Below are 12592 nucleotides of genomic sequence, written 5' to 3' on the forward strand. Positions count from 1 at the left end.
TGTGGTGCATAAACAATAAATTCTGTTACGCTGAAAAGAAATAAAACAACAACAACAACAAAATTTAAACATTCATATGAAGTCATCTTAAATTCTGTGAAATCATTTGTGTTTATATTTTTCCATTTTCTAAACCACCGTGTTTTATAGCAAACCTACTGATTTTGTGTCCATTCTGTTGTAATTTTTCTTTCAGTTTAATTGCTATAATCTACTGGTTTAATTTTTTAACCCTATTTACTATCATTTCTTTTATTCTTGGGTCCTTTTTGATAGCCCTTTTAAGCTATAACTAAAACAATTTTCCTAAATAAAGGAAGATTATAAAATGATTCTACCAAGCAGATCTAATAATCTAATTAAACTTTATTTTAAGATGCTACTTGACATAAATCTGAGAATGTACTTCAGAATAACTGAGAAGTTATTAGTTAATTTCCTAGCTTTTCTTTAGTTGGTCATCATCGTGATTTTATTTTGTTTGAAACATTCTTAATTTTCAAACATCTTAGAAGCCCATGGATAAGCAATGCTAATGTAAATAATTTTTAGGTTTTTCATAATTTCAATCATTGTCTATATTGAACCATATTTCACAAGAAATTCTCATTTAAAAAAAAAATATTGTAACTATAAAACTAGGCACAGTGTCTGGGTGGCTCAGTTGGTTAAGCATCTGCCTTCGGCTCAGATCGTTACCCCAATGATCGAGCCGCATGTCCAGTTCCCTGCTCAGTGGGGAGGCTGCTTCTCCCTCTGCCTCTCCCCTGCTTGTGCTTGCTTTCTCTCTCTCTCTCTCTCTCTCAATAAATAAGTAAAATCTTTAAAAACAAAAACGTGATTTAGGGATTAAGTCTTTCAATAATTAATGAATTGGAGAATTAAATAAGATGTGATAGTTTTATTTCATAAATAGAAGTTATTTAAACAAATTACCATAGTAAAGTCGGTCACCTTATTATACAATTTATAGTATTAGAAAATTGCTTAGCATATCTAGTATAGTACTTTTAAATAGTAGGTACAAAATATAACTACTGTAACAAAGGCCTGTGCATATAAGGAAACACAAAGGAAGGGTTAATGATTCTGCCTAGGGATTAGAATTAGCAAAAGAAATGTTGGGTGGACTGAGGAAAGGATATGATATTTGAAATGGTCTTGAGGAGTAGGCAAATAAGTTGGATGAAGGGTATTCAAGGCTGAGGGTGCAGAATAATAAATCTATAGATTATTGGAACTTCAGACTTGTGAAGAATGCTATATTCCACTGTAGTTGCGGTGAGGCTAAGTGAGGAGTGGCAAGATAAGGCTAGAATGGTAAGTTAGAACTAGATTATAGAAGACCTTATAAACCACATTATGTCATTAATGTATTCCAATTTAATTGGAAGTGGGGGAATTATAGATGTGTAAAGAGTAGTCATAATCAGAGCTGTGCTTTAGAAACATGACAGGTCATAGTGTAGGAGTGGATATTTGACTATCAAAGATAAAGCCTAGGAATATCGAGATCACTTAAGAAGAAAGATTTGATAAGAATGTGAACTTCAGTGGTGCTGAGATTGAATAGGCAGGGATACATTTTCTGGACATCTTTGAACTAAGATGAACAGGATGTGTGGACAGATTGGATATAATGAATGAAGAGTCCATCTTGAGTCTTCAGGTTTCTAATCTGCGTGACTGAGCATGCAGTGAACCACCACGAAAGAGATTGCTATTACAGGGGTGCCTGGGTGGCTCAGTCGGTAAAGGATCTGCCTTTGGTTCAGGTCATGATCCCAGCATCTTGGGATGGAGCCCCAGGTCATGCTTCCTGCTCATTGGGGAGTCTGCTTCTCCCTTTCCTTTTGCCCCTCCCTTCCACTTGGTGTTCACTCATGTTCTATTTCAAATAAATAAATTTTTAAAAATCCTCAAAAAAAGAGATTGTGATCACAGAAAATGGTATGCAGGTTGAGGATAATGAATTTTGAGTGTGTTGAATTGTATTGCTTTGGGATGACCAAAGATAGTATCCAGAAAATATTTGGAATTGTGGATCTAGAGCTCAGGTATGTGCTGGAAGATCACAATTTGGGAGTTTTCAGTATATAGTAGTGGTTGAAACCTGAAATGAGTGAGATCACCAGGGAAGATATAAAGAACAAAAAAAAAAAAAAAAAAGAAGGGAAGGAAGGAGGGAAAGAAGGAGGGAAAAAGATTGGAAATTGCTCCCTAAAGAACATTCTGGTTTAATGAGCGGAATAGAAGGACAGAGACATTGAGAAAATTGCCAAAGAGTATGGTGTCGCTGAAGTATGCTTCAGGAAGGAGAGGCCAGTGATAGATATTTGATAAAGAGGTCAAATAAGATGAACAATAGAAAATAGCTGTTGAATTTGACAGTTTGGTCATTGGTGAATTTTGCTCGAGCATTTTCAGTAGAAAGTTACAAACATGCTGAATCACAGTTACAGTTAGTTAAGCAGTAAATGGAAGGTGTAAAAATAAAGACAACATAATCTTCTCTCTCGAATTAGAGAAAAGGAGAAAGGGAAAGAACTTACTGATTGCCTACCATTTCAAGTCTTATTTCATTTAATCTTCAGGGCAGTCCTGTGAAATACCTTCTGTTATTTCTATTTTGTGAATGAAAATTCGGAGGCTAAAAAGAGTAAACTTTATCCTAGAGGAGTAATTTATCCTAGGTCACAGAACTTAAAAAATAGCAGAACAGGGATGCTTTTTGATTCCAAAGCCCATGTTCACTGTATTTGATTTCCTCCCAGTAGCTTATGGCATGCCAACATGGACTGAGACTATCTCTGTTTCAAGGTAATAGAACATCCAGTCCAGTACAATATTAAAAACTCACTCATTTAATTTAAAACTTCACCCTAGCATCCAGACATAGACTTAGAAACACTGCAGTGGAGGGATGATTCAGTTTATCTCATCACTCTTTGTGCTCCTTCTCCTCTCCATTTACTAGCTGTCTGCCAGTTTAGGACCTCTTCAGCTTTAGAGCAGGAGGAGGAAGAAGAGGCATGTGGCTAAGAACAGACTGACTTATTTGGTACAATTTTTATCTGGGCTGTTTAGCTTTGAGTGTGGCAGATTTCAGGTGTTAATTCTTCTACTTGAGCATTACTTTCAAGATCTCACCACTGTGCATCTCTCGTTTTCAGTTCCCTTGACTAGGGCAGTCAAGGGCTCCTCTGCCTGCATACTTACATTGCCTCCTGGTAGGTGGAGGTCCACCCCTCAGTTGGGATTTTCTTGCCCCTCCAGATTGCTCCTTTTGGGCAGAATCCTCAAGATGACCTGCATAAGAAACTCAGTATATTTCACAGCTATAAACCATACCCCTGACCTTTGGCTAGTGTTTTCCAAATGAATGCCTTTGGTCAAAAGATTTAACCACAGGAATGTAACTACTACTGTGCAAAACTCAGAATATCTGCCTTTTTTGCACTAAGATTTTCATTAAAAAATTTTTTTTAAAGATTTTTTAATTTATTCATTTGACAGCGAGAGATCACAAGTAGGCAGAGCAGCAGGCAGGGGCTGGGGGGGGAGCACCTTCCCTGCTGAGCAGAGAGCCCTATGCAGACTCAATCCCAGGACCCTGAGATCATGACCTGAGCCAAAGGCAGAGGTTTAACCCACTGAGCCACCCAGGTGCCCCTAAGATTTTCATATGTAGAGGAAAGTTCGGTAGTAGTGTAGTGGTAATAGTAGCAGTAGTAATAATTATGGTATGCTCATAGTATTAAAACCTCATACTACTATTACAAAGTAAATATGGAACCTAAAGGAAAAATAGGAAAAGTATGTTTTTAAAGGCTTTAAGAAGGGAATTAAGGTAACTCACCAAATTCAAGTTGTCTGAAATGGTTTTGAATGAAAAATGTTTCCCTGTGCGCTTATTCGGTCTTTTCTGAAGGTAATGTCTGTAATAGTTTATTTTGTGTGCATTCAGAGATCTTCCATTCCTCTATAAGTATATACTCTTTATTTAAAAATACGAATGTGTTCTGTTTTCAAGAGTAGATAATAAGTTTTTCATCTAGCAGTATATTTGAGGGATCTTTTCAGGGCTGTACATTTAAATCTAGCTTGTTCTTTTTAATGGCTGTGTCGTACATTGTATGAATGTACCTTAGCTTTTATAACCACTCCTGAATTGACATTGTTTTCAACTTTTTTTTGTTTGGTAAACCATGTTTGCTGGATATTCTTCTGTATGCCTTTGCATGCTTGTACGTGTATTTCTGTAGGATAAATTTCTAAAAGTGTAGTTGAGTCAAAAACTATGTGAAGTAACATTTTTTTTTTAAGATTTTATTTATTTATTGGGCAAAGATGGAGATCACAAGTAGGCAGAGAGTCAGGCAGAGAGAGAGAGGGAAGCAGGTTCCCTGCTGAGCAGAGAGCCTGATGTGGGGCTTGATCCCAGGACCCTGAGATCATGACCTGAGCTGAAGGCAGAGGCTTTAACCCACTGAGCCACCAAGGTGCCCCTGAAGTAACATTTTTTTTTCCAATTTATTTATTTTCAGAAAAACAGTATTCATTATTTTTTCACCACACCCAGTGCTCCATGCAAGCCGTGCCCTCTATAATACTCACCACCTGGTACCCCAACCTCCCACCCCCCCGCCACTTCAAACATTTTTGATACATACTGCCAAATTGCTTTCCAGAGAATTCTACCAATTTTTTCTGAGCAGTTTAAAGTAGAGTTCTTTTAACATTTACCCTAAAGATACAAATGTAGTGACTTGAAGGGACACCCATACCCCAGTGTTTATTACAGCAATGTCCACAATAGCCAAACTATGGAAAAACCCCCAGATGTCCCATTGACAGCTGGGATAAAGAAGATGTGGTATATGTGCCCACACAGGAATATTACGCAGCCATCAAAAAACTGAAATCTTACCATTTGCAATGATGTGGATGGAATTAGAGGGTATTATAGTAAGCAAAATAAGTCAATCAGAGAGAGACAGCTATCATATGATCTCATATTAAGGAATAAAACAGGATCATAGGGGAAGAGAGGAAAAAAATAAAACAAGATGAAAACAGAGAGGGAGACAAACCATAAGAGACTCTTTTTTTTTTTTTTTTGGAGAGAGAGAGAGCAAGAAAAACACAAGTAGGGGCAATGGGAGAGGGAGAATCAGTCTTTCCTGCTGAGCAGGGAGCCTGATGCAGGACTCAATCCCAGAACTCTGGGATCATGACCAGAGCTGAAAGCAGATGCTTAATAACTGAGCCACGCAGGTTCCTCAAGAGACTCTTAATTATCGGAACCAAACTGAGGGTTGGTGGCGGGGTGGGATGGGGTAACTGGGTGATAGACATTAAGAGGGGCATGTAATGAGCCCTGGGTGTTATATAAGATGAATCACAGGCCTGTACCTCTGAAAGCAATAATATGTTATATGTTAACTAATTGAATTTAAATTAAAAAACAGTTTAAAAAAGGAAAAAATAGAGATCTTTTGCAATAAAGATGGAAGTATGACTGATTTTCAATTTAAAGAATTTAAAAGTTTTTCAAGTTTCAGTTGGCAACATTTTTTACATTTGACTTGATTTAAATCAGTAGGGAAAGCGATACTAGTTTTTGCCAAAAGATGCTAAAATGATACAATTCATTTAATTTTCTTTTTAAGATTTCTAGTGAATATGCTTACAGTTTAATAATAAGAGGCCAGTTTTTGTTTGTATTTAATGGGGAAGGGATTTAAATAAGATGAAAAACAAAACTAGTAACTTACTAACTTACTTATGTGGACTCTAAAATACTAATTGAAAATGGGAATAAGAGTATAAGCAGAAAGCTTTTAGATATGATAGAACATTTGCATTCATAATACCATGTTCTACCATTTTAAAAATGTCTTAAATTTCCTGTGCAGGTGTTCAGTTTTCTCATATTTATGGTTTTAAGATTTGGCATGTACCTAACATGTTATAAATTTAGTGAATAATATGATACTCTGTATAACTAAAACAATATTATCTTCCAGGAATATAATTCGAAATACGTTGACTTGATTGAGGAACAACTTAATGAAGCACTTACTACTTATCGAAAGCCAATTGATGGTGATAACTATGTTCGTCGGAGTAATCAAAGGTACAGTCTAGTTAATGGAATAATTTATTACTGGTCCTCTAATATAAAATTCAGACCCAGTTCATAATATTTCTTTATTTTTAAAAATTTTCGAAGTACTTGGAAATTTTATTTCCTTCACTGACATAAGAAAAAAATCTTAAAGCATAGCATTGACTGCTCAAGAAATCCAGTGGCACTCATAACATGCTGAATACCCTTACTAATATAATTATGTATCTTCCATGCTCTTATCCTACTCTGTTTTTCTGGTCTCAGCTCTCAGAATTTACTTATTACTTTGAGGCCAGCTAACCTGTTACTTTTCTGGAGATCCTCATGCTTTTCCACTTTCATATTTTTATGTATGCCAAGAGATTATATCTTTATCTACTACTTTATTAGTAGTCCTTGTTTTAATTAGCATATTGTAAATGAGGCAATAGGTATATCAATCATCTTTATTTATGCTAGATTACAGCGTCCTCATGTCTACCTGCCTATACACCTCTATGGACAACTGGTACACCACAAAACAGGCTGTCATTTGTTGGAAGTACAGGTAAAAACACAATTTATTTGTTTTAAATAGCTACAATCATAGAAAAAAATCTTAATGTTGCTAAAGTGTAGTACCTTTGCAAAAACTTCTCAAAAGCCTTAAAGTTAGCAGCATTAATAATGCTTTTAAAGCCTTATATCTTATAACTGACTTAGGCATTCTGTGTTTGTAGTCCTTAGATGTAGCACTGGTTTGCATGCCTTTCCCTGACTTACCTGTCACCTTTTGCATAGCTAATACATTATATAGAGTAAGTGAGCCACTTAAAGTAAAGTCTGAGTTCTGTCCTTTGTAGTTTGTTGGAAAGTTCATCTCTTTTGTAGAAACATACTGAAAAACTGAATTTCTTCATTGTTCTTTTGGGGAATTTAAACTGAACCTGAATTTTTGGTGAGCATCAAACTGGAAATACTAATTGGTGTTTGTTTGTACCTCCCTATTCTCATATGTTTTATGGAATATAACAGGCTTTGTGTCAAGCAGTTATTCTTTGATTATATGCACACCAAATTTATGGCTGTGAATATGTCTTGGCTATTAAGTGTTTTCAATAAATGCAACTTTTTTCTTATTTTAGAAATAGATACAGAAGAATTTGCGTGTGTGTCTTTTGAACAATAGTAATCTGGCAGTTTAGTTCATTTTTGTATCAGTGTTCATCCCAGGAACAAAAGTTTTACATAAATGTACTCTATAGTGTACTATTTTTATATTAAGTCTATGAAGACTTTTGGAGCACATATCTTTACAGTATTTTTTTTATTCACTAGTATTAGGTTCTATTTAAAAAACTGATAATTATGACTAACATTTTTATAATACGAGGTACCAAGTGCTTTGTTAAGGACTTCCTATGTAATGCTTACGTCATTACACCATATGAAACAGATCTCTCTTTTAGAGATTGGAAATCAAGGCATGGGGGATTAACTCACTTGCTCAAAACCACATAGCTCGTAAGTGCTCCCTGTAGAATATGAATTTAGAACCTCCTCATTAATGCTGCTTAAAAAAGTTTACATAACGTTTACATAAAATTATTTTAAATACGTAAAAGTTACTAAATGCAAACCTTAAAAATTTGATTTTAAGATGTTTTGAAAACATATTGTTACTCATGTTTTTTTTTTCTTTCTCCAGAATATCATTACTGAACTCTGTCACAATGTTCGTAATCCAGATTTGGATAAATGGGAAGAAATTAAAAAACTGAAAGCATCTCTTTGGGCCTTGGTTTGTAATAAACTTCTATAAGATCTTCATCATTTTTAGATTTTTAAAATTTTCCCATTAATAATAAATAAAAATCATTTATTTAGAACTTATTCTCAGATTAATATTCTAGGACCAAAATTGTTTCTGCCCATTTTAAACATTTTTAAGCTATTAGTTTTCTTGCTAAGACAAATGAAGCATTAATTTTTCACGCTCCGTATTTAAGGTTTCTTTTCACATTTTTTTTTTCTCTCTCATAGATGGGGTTAAATTTCTTCTTAGCTCTCCAAATTTCTTGAAAGAGTTACTCTTATAAATATATTTGCTATAAGTGATTTCTTTTCTTTCAGGGAAATATTGGCTCATCAAATTGGGGTCTCAATTTACTACAGGAGGAAAATGTGATTCCCGATATACTAAAACTTGCAAAGCAATGTGAGGTTCTTTCAATCAGAGGGTATGTTACTTCACTCATAAATCTTTCTAGTGTATATATTCTTGTTCACAAGTAGCTGTGAGGGAAGAGTATTCTATGATTCATTGTAGTCCATTAGAACTATTAATTCACTGAAAATCCTAATGATGCAAGATTTAAAAAGAAAAGGTTGGGGGGTGGGTTGTGCACCTAGCTGGCTCAGTCAGTAGAGCATGCTACTCTTGATTTTGGGCTCATGAGTTTGAGCCCCACATTGGGAGTAGAGTTTACTTTTAAAAAAAAAAAAAAAAAAAAAGATTTTTAAATGCACTGTTTAACATCTTAAGGAGCTCCTTGTTTAATGTTACCATTTCATTTTTATCATTATAATTTTGAAGTTTAGTAAGTGGCAAACAGTGAAAGTATAGTGGATATGCAGTATTCCAATAGCCCTTATATTTCACATTTATCCCAGAAAACTTTGTGTATGCCATTTTCCTCTAAGATTTCATTATGTTCTTTTAAATTACTTCTTTGTAATTACTGTGTATAGTAAGAAGGTGTTCATGTAACTTACGGCTTCTAAGTTACTCCTAACTCATTTTAATACATTTTTCTACAAGCTAAGTAATTTTTAATGACTTTTAAAAAAAATTCAAATGTACATATAGCAAACTAATATTTTGGTTGCTTTAAGAAATCTCAGTTTGGAATTATAAACTGTCATTACTACATCTTTTACATATAGGACCTGTGTATATGTGCTTGGGCTCATAGCCAAAACCAAACAGGGCTGTGATATTCTGAAATGTCACAACTGGGATTCTGTAAGGCACAGTCGCAAACATCTGTGGCCAGTGGTTCCAGATGATGTAGAACAACTCTGTAATGAACTTTCATCTATCCCAAGCACCCTGAGTTTGAACTCAGAGTCAACCAGCTCTAGACATAATAGTGAAAGTGAATCTGCACCATCAAGTGAGTATTCTTGACAAGGTCATGTACAGTTAGCTGTAGTTAACATTTGTGTTTATAATATCATAATGTAAATGTATTTGTTACATTCCTAATGTACTTTTTTCTAAAATTCTTTGGCAGTCATGGGGTCTTGGAAAATATGTTATCTTTTCACAACAGAGAGTGATAGCCAACAGACTACATTGTTCTCTCCTTGCTTTTCTAAATAGCCTTTGGAAAAGCTTGCTGACAGAGTTAAAAAATAAGCCATGTGCCAAATGAACCATTCCCATTTTTGCTTATCATAAAATCTAAAAAGTGAATGTTTATTTGCTTACCTTTTTCATTTACACAATTTTTTCACTCATTTTTCAGATAGAGATTGTTGAACCAGAATGTATTTGTTAAGATACTAAATTTACATATTCATTTTTGAGAGAAGAGCTAAATTTTTAAAACTAAATATTGAAACTCTTAAAAGAATATCAAAAAATCAACTAAATAGGGACGCCTGGGTGGCTCAGTGGGTTAAAGCCTCTGCCTTCGGCTCAGGTCATGATCTCAGGTCCTGGGATCGAGCCCCACATCGGGGCTCTCTGCTCAGCAGGGAGCCCGCTTCCTCCTCTCTCTCTTCCTGCCTCTCTGCCTCCTTGTGATTTCTGTCTATCAAATAAATAAATAAATCTTTTAAAAAAAAAAAATCAACTAAATAAAAAAGTTTGTGGTTTTAAGCTTTGTGCTAAATATTGTTAGTTGTACAAAATTTAAGACATAGTTCTTTTTAAAAAGATAGTGCAACATTTTTCAAACCGTATTTCACCAGGCCTAAGATGCTGTGAATTATAAGATGCATCAGTATTTTATGTACCACTAAAAAAGAAGAAAAAAATAATGCCTATTAAACTAGGACATACCACTGATTATAAGATGCATTCTGATTTTAGAATTATCTGTGGAAAAATGTATCTTAGAATTGACAAAATCTGAAAATACATTATGCAAGTTTATTTGGGATTTTATTTTGCTTTCTTTCAAAATAAATTTCAAGTAGTTTATAATTACTGAACAAGAAGTTAAAAATAAAAATAGGATAAAATAGCATAGATGTCATTGGGCACCCAGATTGAGTCTTTTTCTTTTTTATTAGACACTGAATTTAGATGAGATCCTTAGTACCTAAAGGAAAATAAATAAGCCTAATTGATTTAAACATGAATTTAAAATGCTGTGACTTGGCTCATTATAAGTATATTTTAAGAGGAAGAATTCACTTCTTGTAAGATTAATATCTCCCATCTATTATGATTTGAAAAATAAGCTAACAGGAATCTCTGCCAACTGAGTGAACATCCATGGTCAAATCTCCTTTTTCCTTTAATTTTATCCCGAATATTTGGAGGTTTTGGAAACTCTGTGCCATTAAAACAGCAAGCAAAAAACTACTTCATGTAAACTGTGCTATAAGGAATCCTATAGTTTTTCTTGGGAAATAACAGAAGTTCCTCACAATAACATAATACCACATTTTTATTTAAGTTCAAACACTTGGTCTCAAGAAGTTCTTTTTTTCTTTTTTCTTTTTTTTTTTTAATGTGGCTCCTCAGCAGTTTAACCCTTTATTTTTGAAAATTTTTTCCCCAGATGACTATTTGACAAAGAATTATTGAAATATGTCACAAATAGTTGCCATAATTTTGTTTTGTCATTTTTGATGTGCTTGTATTAACAATCTTTTGATCATAGGTATGTTCATAATGGAGGATGACCGGTTTGGAAGCAGCTCTACCAGTACATTTTTTCTTGACATCAATGAAGATACGGAACCAGCATTTTATGATCGACCTGGACCTATAAAGGATAAAAATTCATTCCCTTTCTTTGCTTCTAGTAAACTTGTGAAGAATCGTATCTTAAATTCACTTACTTTGCCTAATAAAAAGCATCGCAGTAGCAGTGATCCGAAAGGAGGGAAACTGTCATCTGAAAATAAGACAAACAACAGGCGGATCAGAACGCTTACGGAGCCCAGTGTTGACTTTAATCATAGTGATGATTTCACACCCATATCCACAGTACAGAAAACATTACAATTAGAAACTTCATTTGTTGGGAATAAGCACATTGAAGACACTGGTAGTACTCCAAGTATTGGAGAGAATGACTTAAAATTCACCAAGAGTCTTGGTACAGAGAATCACAGAGAAAACACAAGCCGAGAGAGATTAGTTGTAGAAAGTTCAACAAGCTCACAAATGAAGATACGCAGCCAAAGTTTTAATACAGACACTACAACAAGTGGCATAAGTTCAATGAGTTCAAGTCCTTCACGAGAGACAGTAGGTGTTGATGCTACAACTGTGGACACAGACTGTGGAAGTATGAGTACTGTGGTAAGTACTAAAACTGTTAAGACAAGCCACTATTTGACACCACAGTCTAACCATCTGTCTCTCTCCAAATCAAACTCAGTGTCCCTGGTGCCTCCAGGTTCTTCTCATACACTTCCTAGAAGAGCACAGTCCCTTAAAGCACCCTCAATTGCTACGATTAAAAGTCTAGCAGATTGTAACTTTAGTTACACGAGTTCTAGAGATGCCTTTGGCTACGCTACGCTGAAAAGATTACAGCAACAAAGAATGCATCCATCCTTATCTCATTCTGAAGCTTTGGCATCTCCAGCAAAAGACGTGCTATTTACTGATACCATCACCATGAAGGCCAACAGTTTTGAGTCCAGGTTAACACCAAGCAGGTGAGCAAATACACATTTAATGAACAATTATGGTTGCATTTTAACAGACTTAAATGGAAAGCATTAATAGACAGGTTTTACATCTACATAAGCCTCAGAACTGACCAATTATAACTGCTTACTATGGTAGGCTATAAGCTCCTAGTTACCCGATATGATTTGAAATGGATTCTTGCAGCTGCGAGGGGGGAAAAAAAAATTCTTTTAGGCCCTGAAAATAAACATATATGGTTTGCAAGGACACACAAGTCACAAGCTTTTTTTTATTTCTCGCTTCTGCAAGGATCGATTTTAAAAAGAAGCATGTCGGGGGAATCAGGAGCTTAAGACCTACAATAACAAACAACTTTTTCAGGTAGGTCAATTTAAGGCTCCAAAAGTTGACCTTTATTTTTACTATATTTTCTAACTACAAATTTTAGTAAAATTCTCAGTTTGTCTTAAGTAGCTGTGATTATATAGTAGGAACCTAACAAACATTACATGAATTACTTGGCCCTCAGAATTCAGCAGTAGCAGTTTGTCTATGCTCAAGAACTATTATTAGGGAATTTCTATGCCATGTCTAAAGAC

The 12592-nt window shown here is 34.8% G+C and overlaps 1 protein-coding gene across 5 annotated transcripts in view; it reads left to right on the forward strand.

The window, feature by feature from the left end:
- Positions 1-12592, forward strand: part of RICTOR (RPTOR independent companion of MTOR complex 2) — a 129718-nt gene that overhangs the window by 96968 nt on the left and 20158 nt on the right. For 3 of the 5 annotated variants that reach the window (XM_044232512.1, XM_044232514.1, XM_044232515.1), the window contains 7 exons: positions 6030-6139; positions 6593-6680; positions 7821-7913; positions 8246-8352; positions 9059-9288; positions 11011-12019; positions 12303-12374. In XM_044232512.1, the coding sequence (XP_044088447.1) occupies positions 6030-6139; positions 6593-6680; positions 7821-7913; positions 8246-8352; positions 9059-9288; positions 11011-12019; positions 12303-12374 (1709 nt within the window). The remainder of the gene's footprint in view (positions 1-6029; positions 6140-6592; positions 6681-7820; positions 7914-8245; positions 8353-9058; positions 9289-11010; positions 12020-12302; positions 12375-12592) is intronic. The other 2 variants (XM_044232513.1, XM_044232516.1) reach the window with 1 other exon arrangement.

The sequence above is a fragment of the Neovison vison genome, chromosome 1 (assembly GCF_020171115.1).
Source record: "Neovison vison isolate M4711 chromosome 1, ASM_NN_V1, whole genome shotgun sequence".
Classification (NCBI taxonomy): Eukaryota; Metazoa; Chordata; class Mammalia; order Carnivora; family Mustelidae; genus Neogale; species Neogale vison.